The 16,857-nt window shown below is 35.0% G+C and overlaps 2 protein-coding genes and 1 pseudogene across 2 annotated transcripts; 1 reads left to right on the plus strand and 2 right to left on the minus strand.

The window, feature by feature from the left end:
• Positions 1 to 85: 85 nt before the first annotated feature.
• Positions 86 to 2,051, minus strand: LOC120153772. The gene is made up of 6 exons (XM_039165654.1): positions 1,915 to 2,051; positions 1,596 to 1,737; positions 1,153 to 1,464; positions 768 to 1,010; positions 457 to 588; positions 86 to 356 (listed from the first exon to the last, which is right to left on the minus strand). Exons 2-4 carry the CDS (start codon positions 1,668 to 1,670, stop codon positions 801 to 803), a joined length of 597 nt encoding a protein of 198 aa, XP_039021585.1. The 5' UTR covers positions 1,671 to 1,737; positions 1,915 to 2,051; the 3' UTR covers positions 86 to 356; positions 457 to 588; positions 768 to 800.
• Positions 2,052 to 8,360: 6,309 nt separating this feature from the next.
• On the plus strand, positions 8,361 to 10,827 carry LOC120153701. Its single transcript, XM_039165608.1, has 2 exons — positions 8,361 to 8,685; positions 9,686 to 10,827. Exons 1-2 carry the CDS (start codon positions 8,598 to 8,600, stop codon positions 10,504 to 10,506), a joined length of 909 nt encoding a protein of 302 aa, XP_039021539.1. The 5' UTR covers positions 8,361 to 8,597; the 3' UTR covers positions 10,507 to 10,827.
• A 722-nt stretch (positions 10,828 to 11,549) lies between these two features.
• LOC120153751 lies at positions 11,550 to 14,989 on the minus strand (annotated as a pseudogene).
• Positions 14,990 to 16,857: the final 1,868 nt, after the last annotated feature.

A 16,857-nucleotide genomic window follows, 5' to 3' on the forward strand; every position in this document is an offset into this window, starting at 1 on the left:
GAAAAACTGGGGAACTTGGAACTGAAGTCTCGTCTCCGGCACGGCAGAACGATCTTCTTGGAAACGAAAATGGCGAGTTGAAGTCTCGTCTCCGGCACGGCAGAACGATCTTCTTGGAAACGAAAATGGCGAGTTCAGTCCGTCTAGCATGTCTTGCTTTTGTAAATTTCTAAATCGAATATGAGGTAGACCATGTACTTCCCCCATGTACCCGAGTTCAAAGTTTTGTTGGATGTCAAAATCATCACACTTTCATTTCTATTTCCCTCGTCATTTTCTTCTGCTTTCACAAAGCTGCTCCTTCCGGTTTCTTTGATATGCATGGATTCATCAAGCATTCGAGTACTCGCTTTCTCCTGAAGGAAATGAGACGATATCAATGGCAATGAAGCATACGATGTGTACTCAATAGCAGAATAAAGTTTACTAGAAAACACGATAGAGACGAAAAATTACCCGATGAGAACACGAGTATTTCTTCATACGCTCTCTTTTGGCCGTTGCTTCCTTCCTTCTTAAGGATATGGCTTCAGCTTCTTCTTTACAAACCGCACTGTCATTCCAACCCCTTTGACTACAGTAATCATGCTGGCCACGACAAAATGTCTAGCGATTGAACTAAAGTGTGAAATTTAGAACCAGAGATCATACAAGGAAATAATGAAGCACATTATACATGAATTTTTACAGCAAATATCCTCATCCATGTAATGAAGACCAGAAAAAGAACAGTAAAGAAATGGTTTGGTTTGAATTATCAAACATACTTTAATGATGTCCTTGTCCTGCAAGGCTGCAACTCATCTTTTTGTGTGAGGCTCTGATTTTTCCTGGTGTCTGGACAAACAAGTTTTGGTGTAGAAATGCCCTTCTCCTTTATCTCTGGGTACATTTTTGTACCAGATTGCAAGCACTTCATAGTTTTCATTGCTTGATGTCGCACAACTTGGCCGCGGATGATGGCTTGGAGTTTCACCAGTCCCCCTTAGTGCCCGTAGGGCTTTCCTTGCCTGCTCAACAGCAACATCAAAATCATATCAGTCCAAGTTGAAGAACATCTAATAATGACAACAATTCCCACAATCAAATTCAACATGATCGAAAAAATGATTTTAGATAACAGAAGAGCAAGGAATTCAAAGGTAAGCTGACCAGATGTGCCCGGAAAGCGGCTTGGATCTTAATAGCAGCTCGATTCCTATCCTTTGTTGTGAAATGATGGAAAGATTTAGAGGCTCCCACAAAACGGACAACCTCTGCCGCAGCTTGTGCGGCTTCAACCGCAGCTTGTGCGGCTTCAACCGCGGCCTTGGCTACAGCGGCAGTAGCGATGGCGACGTTCAAAGCATGCTTTCGTTTCTCCTCCGTTGCTTGACACAATGATCTCCGCGGTGGTGCCGCCAGTGCAGGCTGGTATTGCTTGAGCTTCAGTCTTCCAAAAATCCATCTACACCTCTTTGATTTCTGGAAAATACAACCCAACTATTTACAAACAACAAAGAGAACAAAGAGAACCAAAAAAGATGAATCAAAGCTATCAATTATTCAAAAAAGGAACAAAAATTAAGGGGAAAAAAAGTAGGCCGTGAATAAACCTTTTCAGTTTTTGGTTTTGCATCAGAAGCGAAAATCTTCTTCACCCAACTAAACCAGCTCCTTTTCTTTCCCATTGAAAGAACTCATGGAAGCACTCTAATTAACTCCATTCCACATCATCTTTTGTACTTGAACTCAAACCTTATTTTAATGAAAATAAGAATCAAACCCGGAATTGAATATACACTCACAGATGTGTGTGTGTATATATATACACTCTATAAACTGCATCAGAATGTTACAAGAATCCTACTTATCCATAAGCTCAATCATAAAAACAAAAGCATTATGAAGATTAAAGAAGAAGCAAAGACAGCGCTGAATTAAATTCTTTGTTTCATGATATTGACATGACTGAATAAAAAAACACAAGGACAACTATGAGCGTGTATATTGATAATCCAAGGGGGTCTTGGTCATTGCTCTCGACTCTTTAACTTAGTATATTATTATATAAATTGGTTTTGATGAAGCTAAATCATTGCGGGTGATGTGGCAAATGCAGGCAGTTTGATGAAGAGTGAGTCATGATGTTTAAAGACGGAGGGAGGGTGTGTGTGTGTTCACTTTCTAATCCCAACTGTCGTTATCACGAAACTGCCCCATCGCCTCTTCAAATGTCTGTTTTCAATGGAACATGTCTTTAGACTCGCATGCTTTCACTTTCTTCATGGAAACTCAGCACATTGGCTCATCACCACCTTTCCCTTTACATAATATCATAAATCCAAGAATTCTAAAGAAATATATATCATAAATCCACCCCCATCTGCCTGTTGCTCTTCCAATCCTTTCTAACTTCCCCATTTTCCCTTTTTACTCTACATTTTCTTCAAGTTTTGTTAATTTATTCCATGCTTAACTAAGAAATAAGTGCTTAAATATAACCGGCCCTATTATCCAAATTCTTAAAATTTTTGTCTGACTTTATTATTATCAAGAGATGCAGTATTACAAGTGATCACTTTAAAATTATTATTTATTTGGAATTTAGTTCTTTATATTGAAATATTGATTCAAACGAACATATTAAATTATTTTAGTAGTAAAAAAATAATTATTTTACTTAAATATTCTGAGTTCAAACATATATATTGATAGAATATGTACATGTTGTCAATGGTTAATTTTTTTTTAACTAAATATTGTATTATAACTACTTTGAAAAATATCGATATTTCGAAAGAATGGTTTTGAAATTAATATTAATTTGTTTTAACATTCAAAATTATAAATATATATAATTATTGTTTTAAATTAGAATAGCATAACATTTAATCTTTTAATTTACTATTTTTTCACAATGATCCTTGAGCTTTTAGCCACCGAATTTGCATTATACAACACGAATTTATCCTTCCTTTAACATCGTTACCTTATAGAGGACTAATACAATTTCGCCGGGTGGATTTAACTTTAAAAAAAATCTTTATTAAAAAAAAGGTAAATTTAGATATTTTATTTAAACAAACATTTATCGGTATGGGATACAATTAATTTTAGTTATTCTTTGCTATTGAGGCTGACAAAGCTTCCCATGAACAATATGTGTAAGAAAAGGACGCCACTTCGTTGTCGTATGCAGCATGGGTTAGGAGGAATGAGACATCCATTGATCCATGTTCAGCACGACTTTGGCTAAATTAATCTTGAGTTGGTTTTTTTGTTTGTGTTAATTCTAATATGATTCTATATGGATTAAATTCAAACTTGATTCGATTTTAATTCAATTTATTTTAAGTTTTAAATTAACCCTAAACACTTGTTCGAAATATTTTAAATTTTATTTAAGTAGTCGAGTTAAGATGAAGTTTTGCGGGTCTAACCTCGACCCTGTCCGGTAACAAGTGAAGGGTCTCGAGGGATGGGCAGGATTTGACCTGTTAAATGAAGTCGAGGTGAATTTAACTGTAATTTCCATTGACCCGTGAAAGTAATACAAAATAGAAGTGTTGCAGTCACTTGTTTGGCAAATATTAGCCAAATGGAAGGATTAATTGATTTCTAATCGTGAATTAAAAAAAACACTCCAAGTTGGAAAGCAGAATGATCCGTGCCTAAATTCTAATGCTTCCATGAACGTGGATCAATCAGTCATCTGTTTGCCATCATTTGTCTCTTTTTTATAACACCAAAAACTGATGATCAACAACATTGAAAACTGAATAAAAAAGCCACTTTCTAACATTAATGTATGTCTTCCCTTGACTGCATGCATTGATTGTATGGAACAACTGAGTAATTTAATGGACGTGATGTGATTGTATATCGTTTTCGTTTCTGGAATCGTCTTCAACAAATTGGGCTGCCCTTTGATAATCATACCGAGGAGAAAAGGTTCGACGATGTTAATAAAAAATTATTTTTAATAATCATATCAACTTATGAACAAATAAAACAATGACAGAGGGATGCATGCCTATGAAAGAAAACCCTAGTTGAGATAAATTTAATTATTTAAATTTAACTCAACTAAACTCTTTTATATTATTTACATGCTTGAACTAAATTATAACAAAAGTATAAATTGAATATCAACTAAATTATTGATTTTTAGTCGAAATCTACATTTATTAGATTGTCAATTGGGTCCGTAGAGTTAAAGAGGCCCAGGGCAGACAAACTCACCTTATTGGGAAATATGCAGAGTCCAGGAAACTTTTCATTGGCCCGTAATAATGGAATTTGGGTTTATGTGGTTTTCAAGCCTGAGAATTGAATACTTGGGATGAATGCATCATTGTTAACTGCGAAGAACCCCCCCCCCCCTTTTTATATGCTTTCAGCAGAGAATGGAGATGGATCATTCGAATTTATTAATAAATTAGTAATTTCTGTGGGATCTTCAAAACACTATTATCCGAATTTTTCAGAACACTACGTATGCATGATTTTGTGACTACTTAATTTTATAATTGTTAATTTGTATTAATAAGTGGCACGAATTAAGTGGTCTATGTGGTAAAATAATTATTGTTCTTTTTTTAGGATCGAGGTTCAAGCACCGAGAATGTCAGGAGTATGAATGTTTAAGGTTGAGAATTACCTTTGAACCGTTGTACTTACCCCGTATAAGTCAAAATAATTTGTATTAATAAGTGTAAGGTGACATGATAACATATATAACACTCCAAATTAAGGAGATAATTCAGATAACATAGACGATTATTGCCTCAATACCGATGCTTCGATTGATAGTAACACTGGTTTTGCCACTGTTGGAGGAGTTATGCGCACAAACGAAGGGATATGGCTTGGCGGCTTCCATAAGAGTTTGGGAATAACCACTCCATTGATGGCTGAGCTCTGGGGCATTTTTACCGACCTCCTTTATGCTTGGAACTATGGAGTTGAAGCTCTACAAATCCAATCCGACAGTTACCAAGCAATCCAGTTGCTCTTGGACTCAAATGCTTGCTCCTGGACACTGTCCCTCGTTCGCGCCATCAATTCCTTGTGTGCTCGTAGCAGGTAGACGAATTTTATTTGGGTTCCTCGTGAGGAGAACATGATCGCAGATGGTATGGCCAAACTCGATCAACCACGTGATTTCTTGCTGCACTCTTTCCACACTGCTCCAGACTCAATTCTGTCGACTGCTGACCGAGATGTCCAGGGGCCCTCTATATCAAAGTTGTTTGTAATTAGTTAGGCGTATGCCTTCTTTCCGATTCAAAAGAAGAAGATTTATATCATGTAATTTATGTACGTGATACTCTTTTAAAATAATATATTAAACATTTGATTTAATTTTATTAATATATCGGGTATTGTTAATATTTTCTGTAAACAATAAAATCCTCTCTTATAAATAATATTTCACTATCATTTAACATACATAATTAGTCACGATACGTATTCTCTCGTTATAAACAATCGTCGGTAATGGATTAAGATTTTTTTTTGAAAAGAAAACGATGATTCAAATTAAACATTTTATTTTTATCCTATTTTTCCATGTACACAAGAGTCGGGACATCTTCATCTTATTCTCAATTACAATATTAGTTTGAAAATAAAAATTTCGTACTTCATTGTTGGAGGAAATCAGTTGCGTATCTATCTCGATAAATATTTATTTTGAAATTTAAATTTTTTATATTTAATGTTAATTTTAGTGATTGTATTAACTTTAAAATTTTATACATGTTGACTACATTTAAAAATAATATATTATTAAAATATAAATTTTTATTCTTGAAAATATTTTTAAAGTTGTCATTAAAAGGAATTAAAACTCGGGCAACTTGAGTCTATGTCTCTTTTGTCATTAAACCGGGCAGGGTATGCCTTTTTATTGCTAATTTTATATAGGGTGGCCCACGACCTGGGGGAATTTTCTAGGGATAGTCTCGGTTTAAACCGAGTAGATCCAAGACTCTTCCATTTCATTCAATCGGGTTAGTTTTGGACGTTTCCCACATTATCCTGGTTAGTTTGGTCATTATTGGAAACCTAATTAACATAAAATATTATCTTGGGCCAAACAAAAGATAAGGCAACACTTGTACCAATTGAATTAAAAAATATAAATAAATGTAAAAGGGACTGGTATTGGCGGCAATTCTAAAAGGCGGCGAAGCCAGTTTTGAAAGTAGAGTGTTCGTTCCATGAGGCACGTTTCCAAATCAAAGTATTCGAAATCAGTCGAATAGACCAATAAACCCACACCCTCTAATCAAAACTACAAAAATTCTTTGGCTTAATAACGACTACTGTACTTTTGAAATGCGAGGGTATAAATGCAAATGCCACGAAAAATAGGTGTCGGCATTAAGAAAGTCATTTTTTTTTTGCTTTGCTGGCTACTAAAGCAAACGCGCTAATTTCTAGATGGTTCCTACCAAATTAACATGTGGCAGCCGCGCCAAAAACTCAGAAATAAAGTTTAGTCAAATTTTGTTGTAACATATTTATACTAATATTTAAATAAGATTTTGGTCGTTTTGGATGGTGCTCCCACTGTTTGCTCTACGGAAGTTAACAAAATTCTTTTAGGTAGTTTTAAAAAATTCTTCTTTTATTGTAGAATATGTCTAAATAAAAACAGTTTAATATAAGATTAAAAAAAATATTGATAAAAATATTAATATTTTTGGTAGAGCGTTACATAAGATATTTTTTTTATCGAAAATATTAATATTTGACGCTAGTTAAAATGTTATTTTTTTCTACTTAAAATGAATATTTTTGATATTAACATTTTCGGTAGAAAAAAATTTAGGTAGCGCTCTACCGTAAATATTAAAAAAATATTAATATTTCCTTTTGCGTCTTTCTTTAACCTTATATTAGGCTGCCATACAACAGAACTACCCTTATAGTAGAGGTGTTGGTCTTTTCTGACCATAACTTATCATTTTTAGTTATGTTTTATCGTATTTATTATAAATTATACTCTTGGTCATTTCTCTAGTAAAGAGTATCATAGCTACCAGTGTTTTTGGACTCTCGGTGCAAATTTTTTATTGGTCTTATTTTCGGTTTTTTATTTTCCCTGAATATATGATTGTTGTTTTCCCGATACATGGTTACTCTATTCGTTTGTATAAGACGATTCATTAGTTATTTCCCTGAATATATGATTGTTGTTTTCCCGATACATGGTTACTCTATTCGTTTGTATAAGACGATTCATTAGTTATCGTATATATGTGTCGGATGAAATTGATATTAAGGAGAGATCGCTTTTTCTTATTCTTAAAGTATCACTCCTTCATGATGCTTGGAGTCGTTGGTGTGTTCAGTTTATGTACGTTGTTGCTTCACTTGTTAATGATTTTATTTATTTTTGATAGTCACAACTGTATTTGTTTAATATGTAATTAATAAAATATTTGTTAATATAATTTTCGATAAATGAAATCTCTTAGTTATTTTAAAAAAAAGATTTTGAGTGCTTTTTATCTCAAGCTTTATGTAGTTTAGGCCCAAGCCATGTGGTGGGGAAACAATTCCCATATAACGTTGCTGTGGAACTATTTTCTTAAATAGAACAATCGTTATAGTATTATTAGAAATTGTATAAATAATTAAATGATTTTATAAAAATATTTAGAAAATGGAGCAATTTTGGTATAATAAAAAAAAATAACAAAGTAAAAATATGAGCAGATGATTTTCCAAGACTATGAACATAGTTCTACCGCTTTACTTCTTCATGAAGTTGTCTGAATTATAAAGTTAATTCTTTCATATCAACAGATGATTATAATATTTTAAACGTTCAAGTAAATATGATATATTAAAAAATATTATTTCTTTGAGCACATCATATTAATACATGCTTAAAATTTAATCAACGTATTTTAAATATATTTGACATTATATCTAATTTAACAATGAAGGTAAAAGATCTACACTGATAGAAGGAATCGATACAATATTGATAATTGAATGATTTAATTTAAATTTTTTAAAGTTGGATTAATTTAGAATATAAGTTACGCTTGGAATGTATAATGGAATTAACAATGGCGATAGCTTGTTTTATATGCTGGAAAAGTGCAGAAGCATCTGAATTACAAACAGCACTAGGCGCGTGAACATATGACAACTTCCACTGCGGATGACTCGGTCCTTATCAACGAAGCAAAGCACTAAACAGGTCCAATCTTGTAAATTCAACGAAAACCACGGGCAATTAAGAGACTCGAATTGTTTCCTTAAATTCTCCTTTGAAACCGTTTCTTTAAACATATACAAAGAGAGAAAAAAACTTTCCTAGTTATCATAACTTTCCCCATATAATACAACAACATATCCCCTTCAAATTCCCGCAACTTTTCAACCAATCAAAATCCCTCAAGTTTCAGATCATATTTTCTGGCTCAAATTATACATAACCCAGATTTTTCTTTTCGATTCTTTTCGGTTTTGGTGTCTGAAAACGCCGGTCAATTGCCACTGCGTATTTTTTTGTTTTTGTTTTTCTAGGTTATTTTTTTAATAATTTTTTTTGGTATTCTTAGCTTTTTCTCTGGGAGATTCTGGTTGTGATTATGAATAATAACTGGAGAAGACAAAAAGGTGAAATCCATCATCAAGGAATGCAGGGGACAAGGTCATACAGCCGAAAGCCATCCCCAGGTATTCTTTTATTTTTCTTTTTTGTTTCTTTGTTTTTCTCTTTAAGCTCGTAATCTTTTTAAGTCTTTAATTGTTATTTCTTTTAAAAGAAAACCGTATGTCTTCTTTTTGCCGCCTCTTGAGTTTTATATTCTGGAATTTGTATTTCCTGAGCTTTTAATTCGGTATAATGTATTAAAAAGCTTTGATCTTGAAGCCTTAGTGCTAATTAATTATGTTCTGTTGCTTTTAGTTAAGAGCAGAGCTGTTAAAGCTTTTAACATATTTGTGTTTTCATGAGTTATAATGGTTTGTCTGTTAAACTAGTAATATTTTCTCTGGGTTTCTCGTTTTTTTTTTGTTTCTTTTATATTCTCTTGAGATGTGGGTGTTGTGAGTTTGTAATTTAATCAAATTCAGATGGTTGTGTAGTGTAATTTGCTGCAATTTTCTACTATTTTTATTTAATCAAGTATTTGTTCTGAAAGAATGTTTATGGAGAGCATGGGTGCGAGGGTAAAATTGAAGCATAATTCAAGGAATAGTTTAGTCTGGAAATATATATATATATAGGGTGATGTTCCTTTTTCTTGAGGATTTAGGAACTTGCTTAAGTTCTAACCTTTTGTTGCATTTGGCAACAGTTGAGTGCCAAATGCATGAATTGATATGGAAACCCACTCTGGCATTTCATTTGTTATTTTGAGATCAGGATGTGAGAATTTTTCCATATGAACAATACATTTCCTGAAAGAGTATGTGGAATTATTCCACCAGCAGCACCCAATATGCTTGGATCTTTCTTCTCACCAATGTGCACATGGCGTTGAGTCCAAATTTGTTCAGCTTTTGCTTGTTTATTCGGTTCGGATGTTGTTTTCTAATTTTTATCCATAAATAGCTTACCAATTTTCAATATCATTTTTGATGTCCTTTCTGGAAATTGTTGAATTTTGTTTGTGTTTCGTTACTTCTATGGTGGTTGATTATATATCTGACATTCTTTAATCACGTATCCCAGCAACCTGGCAGCCTACTGTTCCTTCATGGGAGAAGAAGTTTTGCATTCTGGTAGGCTCTGTTCCGTGGCGGAAGCTTCTCGAAACCAAGAGATCTATGTATCTTTATGACAACGTAGTCCAGTGGAATGACTCGGCTGGTGAGGAGGCATTCCATAATGCTAAGAACCGATTTTGGGCTGAGATTAATGGCCTTCCTTGTGACATAAGACTCCCCGATCCAGATAGTTACATTGATAAAATCGATTGGGACTCAGAAATTGATCCCGAGCTGCTTCTGGACTTGGAGAGAGAGCCCACGGTCCCTGACGAGAAGGATAAAAGTGATCACGTTGTGATTCTTGGTAATTCTCTTCTTTTGAATCAACCATTTGTCTGTGGTGGTGGTTGGGGGGATGCTGAAGAGGGTGCAGTGAAGGAGAATAACATGTCTTTGAATTGGAGAAACAATGACAACGAAAATTCTTGGGAGCCCAATAATGGCTACATGAAAGATTCTGGATATGGGAATTGTTGGAATAACTCCTGGGAATGGAACCAAAGGGGGAACCACTATAATGGTTGGGACAATAACGACTCCAGCTATGTGGACTATAGTAGAACTGGAGATTGGGGAACATGGGATGTTACTGGAAGAAAGAGAGTAGACGCTGATCAGTACATGTCGAGGTATAAAACCACGAGATTTCATGATGATAACTCGCATAATAAACGAAGATGGAGGAATCCAAGGGGGAGGCAGAGGACAAATTTTGCGAATGAACAGCCAACTGTCAATCAGACACAGTGGAACTCGGTGAATTATTGTGGCTGGGCCAATTAAACCATGATGAATTCGGCTGTGCACTAGAGACTATGGAAAATAGGAAGAGGCAAGATTTGTAAGTATAAAGGTATAAGCATATATATAATGCTGTAGATGTAGGTATCGATATTATTTGATTTGTTATGTTTGGGAGTGGATGGTGCAAACAAGGACCAATTCAGCTTGGCGGAGCCCCTATTATGTTCAGTTTATCTCGCAGTTTTGTAGTTTGTTTCTTTAGGTCTGTGTGAGGTTTTGAATTCTAGTCTTTTGAGAGTGATTGTTGCCTGATATGCTTGTTTATGCAAACGTATTGATGTATATATATCATTGGCATTCTATAGCTTCTGTTTTTTCGGAAATGGTAGCACTTATGGTTAAACTGTGGGTTTGAAAGGGCTTTAAAAGTATTCAAAACTGAATGACCTTTCTTAGCTGTGTGCTGTGTATGATGAAAAAAAGTGGTGGTTTCTTCCACCTGAATCTTGGTTTAGACATTACTTTAATGTTTTCCTTGTCAATGCTGTGCTTTATCCTTCCACTTTTAGGACACTTTTTTTTCATCTTCTATGCTTTTCCAGTCTGATCTTCTGAAAAGTATAATGCCGGAAGATGCTAATTTATGGGCAGTGATTACTTTAGAACTCTAACTATACCCAACAAACAAGGGAAGGATTTCTCTCCGGGAAGCTGAGATCTTGAGTGAAACCAATATTGAGAAAATTGGTCTATATTGGCAAAAGGACATTATATTTAATGGAAATGACAGCTATGCCATCCGCCATTAACCAGATCGTGGGTCACTTGTGTTCATAAAAGTAAGATGGGAAGTGTAGCTCGGGTTTCTATTTTCAGAAACATATGTATGAATAATGTTTTGATTGTAGGGTGTACAAGCAAGCAATGCAAGTTTAGACAGTAAATGTAACATCCAAATCCAGTCTAAGTGTAGTTATGTAACATTCAAATCCGGTTTAGACGTTACGATCGGATCATGATTCATGAGTGTCATTAATAGTCTTTTGTTCAGTATTTTCACCCAGAACAGAATTTAGGTCGGGCTATTCAGGCCTGTTATCTCGTGCTAACTTGCCGGGGTGAAACATGTACCTTTGAGACTCCTACTGCCAGACTAACATGCTGGTGCTTGCTTTGATTCTACTTACGCCAGGAACTCCTTGCTCGTTTGCTACAATAAAGTTTGGCCTTTAATAGATTGATGGCTTTGATTTGATTAGCAAAGTAGCTCCTATCACCTGCACATGAAAGATGATTCTGAGGAACAATGAAGAGACGAAATATGGATAATGATCTATGAATTCCCAGAGGAAATTAAACACCTGAAGATTGAAAAGTTAAAGCAGTATGGAAATGTTGAACACAGACTGTATATCAAACTCAGCTTTGTTTATTTCCAAATGACAAAGCGCGGATGAAGAATCAAATCGTGATAACTGAATTGGAGGTCAGGAGTTGTTCCGAGTAAAGGTGGAGCAAACTAACCTCCCGAAAGAAAACCATAAGCATATCAAATTTGATAGTTGCTGACTTGTTCATAGAAAGGTTCTTCTCAACCATTCTATCACCCTCGCTTCTTCGCTCACTTGATATACATGCTAAGGTGTTCAGCTCACACCTGAACGCGAACATCATCAACAAACATGCCTATTTATAGGCTATGATTGTCTATGTATCTATCCAATTTGACCATAAAGACATTCACACATAAGCAGAGGCAAAATCCCGAAGCCATATGATTCTTCCATTGAAAAGGGTCAAGCATTCGACGTTGAATTCAAGAGAGAAGAAAAGGAAGTGTGGGGGTCGAAACCTCGGATTCTTTTCCGGGGACCAGCTGTAATAAGGACACATGCCCCCTCCATCTCATATGGGCTTCTAAGGAGCTTATATACCTCATATTTATTCCAACAAATCATTAGTAACCAAAGATGCATCATATGTTGCTCAAAGAGGCTGTAATTAACGCCATCTATCTCGACTAATTGTGCAATCAGCTTTGCTTCTTCAGCGTTGCAGAAATAAAGTGAAGACTGAAGACTGCTATAATTTACTGAAAACCTTCAGTTCATTAGAAGATATAAAATCAGACAAAGCCTCTCTCTGGTATACACCACCTGCTATTTTAGATATTTGAGAGCATCAAGCACTTGGACAACATCGGCCAACTTGACAAGAATTTCATTGGATCTAGCAAGGTCGTTCATAGATCGTTATCGTGTACCACCTCTTCTTGCAGTATCCTCCTTGCTTCTTCACGTTCCAAGGCAGTCGGTGCCAACATTTCGGCTCGGAGAATGACATCTTCAATCTTCTTTTTCAATGGAAATAGACCTAATGCAAGTAGTGATAAAACGATGTTAACTCAGAACACGGAAAACAAAGATTGCAAAGAATTAACCAAAAGTTAAAACCATGGAGGTCTCTTATGGAAGCTGCTTTCAACCTAGTGTTGGGGGCAACCTACTATCTTACCTCCCCCTACCCTATTACATATGGGAACAAGGGACAACCATTTTAAAACCACAAACTCTTCCGATGAATTTTAATTGAAATACGCCATAAATGAGCAGCATTTAACATAACAGAACAATTAAACCTGAGACCCACTGAGGGCAGTCTTGGTATTATATACTTAAAAATCAGTGACAGCAACATGCAATCAGTCTGGAAACGTGGATAATACAGTAAGGCATCGATTTGAAAAATCGATGGTACAGTGCATAATACTACTTGAGAAAACATCGAAAAGTTACAAATTAAATGTTGAAGCTACATAAGCATCATGGGGGCATTTTATTCTCAGTTTCCCCCCTTTTTTCAGCTTTAAGGTCTATAAACTAAAAATATGTATACAAGGGCAATAAAGGTAAAAATCAGAGTTGTTAAAGGATCTTTTAGCCGAAACCCAATTCGAATTATAACACTAAGACAAAATCCTGCTCAAATAAAAGCCATCAGCCATCTTCTCAAATAAAAGCCTCCTTTTCAAAATTAGACAAAATCTCCGATGTATCCCAGCAACACAATGAAGAATTGTTCATCCATGAGTGCGATTATACCTTTTTGATTCTATAAAATGTTAATCAGTCCTTTATCCAAACAGATAAAATATGGAAATTGACCCCCATGGCATTTGTAAAAGGCACCTCAAGAAAAATATACATATACCTTCACAAAAATTCTAATACAGAATGCATCAAGTGAACTGATTCAATTGCAAGTCCGACGACTATATTATGACAATAGGGTTACCTGAGTAGGAAGGTTATGAAGCTTTGCTACTTCTTTGAAGAGAAGCGATGTTACGCCACTGGTAGCATACCGCTGGTTTGCGTTGTGCTTGATCACAAGACCTTTATGCATTTCTGGTCGATGGTGTTCCTCGTGCTTATTCATGAAATTTGGATGAACCCCATGGGCCATATCAGCAGGTACTGTTTGAGATTAGGGAAAAAAAGGAAAGGATTAAAGAGAACATTGAAACAGTAGATGATAAATGCAAATATGTGAAACATAACACCTGAATGCAAACACAACCAGAAATTTGACAATTTATGTTCTGCCAAGCAACAGTCCTGAGTCAATCCATTACGTGTATTAAGATTGCATTTTTTTCCATATTAACATATGTTACTTAATCTCATCTTACATGCGAGTCTTCTACATATTTCAACACAAGCATGGCTCTTGGTATTCTTAGAATACTAGGTAGGATTATGCGCACAACAATATTTGATGTACCGGTAGCTGAACTTTAAGAGATTAGAAAATAGAAAGCCATTAGAATCAAAATGGTAAGGTAATCAAGAAAACAACACCCTTGAATGAGTGGTCCCTAATTCAACCAGTTTAAGGGGTTCAAACAGGATGCACAAATATTACATTTTTTTTTATATTTTTTATAATAATTAGAGGCCTCGTTAAACCTCCTTCATAATCATCAACATACTCAACCATATGTCAACGAAAATTGGAAGGAGTAAAAGAGTACCTCATGATATATTAAATAATCAAACCGGTACACCTTAGAGGAAAGAACGCACCAATCTAGATACAGACACCAAATCAAGAAAAATCAGAAAACCTCTAAAAAACCCCCTCAAACAGCCAAATAAAACAAGGACAGCCCTATCCGATACCAACTCATACCTATCCCGAGCCTCACATCACTAAAAACCAAAATAACCGAAAGCAACACCCAAATCCATTGATGTGAAAAAAACATAACCGACTCCAAGAGGTGAACCATCTACATATTTGGAGAAGCAACACATTCCAATCAATTAAAAGTCCTTCAAAAACCGGTAACAGACCAAAGCCCAAGCTACATCCGAGACACTTAAGCAACCTTAGCCTTTTGCTTGCTCTTTTTAGATTCGCGAGGTTTCTTTTTCTTCCCGAGCTTTGGGCCCTTCCCAATATCTTCTCCCTGCAATCGAATTGAATCACCTATTGCCCCATTAGAAACCAATAGACCCATACTGAGACCGTCTTCCGGGGCACGAGACTCCACAACGTTTTGATCTGATCGATCGAGGGCACTAGGTAAGGAAGACTCCGAAACTGATCAAAACGTTTTGATCTATAAACACTTAAATTTTCCTTGTTTTCATTATAATCATCAATGCATATTGATATTTTGATTGATTTATAAACCAAACCAACGAGTTAAATGATCATACAAGCTTGAATGAACTGTAAAAAAAATCAAATTATTTATTTTGTACATTATTCAAGAAAATAAACTAAGTGTGAACTTAATTGAAGTGGTTCTCAAGTTTCCACCAATAAACTATTATTGATTATGCATTAATATGTAAAAAGAGATGAAAGAATATGATTTTTATAATTTTAAGTCTAAAAACTTCTTGTTAATAAATAAAATAAAAATAGAACGTAAAAAATATATATTATTTTAAAGGTATTATTTTTGAATAAATTCAAAAATAAGTCATCAGGATGTGATTCATAAATAAGATGAAAATTCTCTTATAATTAGGGCAGTAGTTGTATGAGAGGAGTGGGAGGAGAAGGTGGTGGTTTCACCTTGGTGAGTGTTTGAAAACAATGGGTTCAAATTAGGGGCGGATGCATTAAGTCTCGATAGAAGTCAAGTGCATCTCAATTTTTTTTTTGAGAAAATGATTAAATTTATCTTAATGTGTCATGGAAAAAAGAAAAAAATTAAAAACTTTGCATACCCATTATTTTTAATTTTTTTTTTTAAATTTTGGACTTTCATTTTTAAATTTTTAAATCCGCCTGAGTTTAATGGAGAAGTGGTGAAAAGAGAGGTAATGAAGATAATATAAACATTGATTTTATTGACCGTCGAAATAGGTTAGCGTTTAAATTGTCGAAATAACTTTATTGACCTGGTATTACTATAATATTATTATTTGACGTGATATTATATTATATTATTTTTTACTGTTAATTAATTAATGATTTTCATTTAAAAAAATTATTTTGACCAAAGCTAAACTATTAGTGGCTAAAAACTAAGTAGTTGTTTCTCTTCGTGCTTTGCATGGAAAGGCTAGCTCACGCAATCAAAACAGAAATAATAAAGGGAAGTTGGAAACCTATATATTTAAATTCACTTAGCCCTTGCATATCGAACCTTCTTTTTGCTGACGACCTCATTTTATTTGCAGAGACAGAAATAAAACAAGCAGATATTATCCAAGGAGTTCTCCAAGAGTTCTGCTGCTACTTGGGTCACAATGTGAGCTCAGCTAAATCGACCGTTTACTTCTCCAAGAACATACAAATTCATAACCGGAGGATAATAAGTGGAAAGCTTGGCTTTGAGGAAGTTGATAACCTTGGTAGATACCTCGGTGTTCCAATCATCCACGCCAGAGTAACTAAGGGTACATACCAGAAAGTAGTGCAAAGGATCAAGGACACTCTTGACAAGTTGGAAAGCTAGAAACCTTTCTCTCGCCGGGAGGATCACTTTAGCAAAGGCTACTCTTACTGCAATACCTTATTTTACTATGCAAACAACAAGGCTGCCTGATTGTACATGCAAGGAGATTGAGAAATTTATTAGAAACTTCATCTGGGGTAAATCCCAGGAAGGAGGAGGGATACACCTAGTTAGTTGGCAAAAGCTGTGCAAGCCCATGAAGGAAGTCGGTCTCGGAATTAAAGAACAAAGGAAGCAAAATGATGCTTTTCTCATGAAAATAGCATTCAAATTTGTGACCAGGAAGGACGATCTGTGTATTCAACTCCTACGCAGTAAATACAAAGTCACTGAAACCTTACCAGATACTTTGCAAAGGAATAAGAGCCCACACCTGTGGAAGGGTTTAAGCAAAATATGGCCTACTTGCAAAG

This window comes from Hibiscus syriacus, unplaced genomic scaffold, assembly GCF_006381635.1.
Source record: "Hibiscus syriacus cultivar Baekdansim isolate YM2019G1 unplaced genomic scaffold, ASM638163v2 tig00111105_pilon, whole genome shotgun sequence".
In the NCBI taxonomy this organism is placed as follows: domain Eukaryota; kingdom Viridiplantae; phylum Streptophyta; class Magnoliopsida; order Malvales; family Malvaceae; genus Hibiscus; species Hibiscus syriacus.

Bases quoted from the DNA above. Each gene is read 5' to 3' on its own strand.
- LOC120153772 (XM_039165654.1), bottom strand. From the start codon at position 1,670: ATGGGAAAGAAAAGGAGCTGGTTTAGTTGGGTGAAGAAGATTTTCGCT. The intron at 1,465-1,595 runs GTTTATTCACGG...TGTATTTTCCAG, and splicing joins CAAAACCAAAAACTGAAAAG to AAATCAAAGAGGTGTAGATG. The intron at 1,011-1,152 runs GTCAGCTTACCT...GCTGTTGAGCAG, and splicing joins CCGCTTTCCGGGCACATCTG to GCAAGGAAAGCCCTACGGGC.
- LOC120153701 (XM_039165608.1), top strand. From the start codon at position 8,598: ATGAATAATAACTGGAGAAGACAAAAAGGTGAAATCCATCATCAAGGA. The intron at 8,686-9,685 runs GTATTCTTTTAT...CACGTATCCCAG, and splicing joins CAGCCGAAAGCCATCCCCAG to CAACCTGGCAGCCTACTGTT.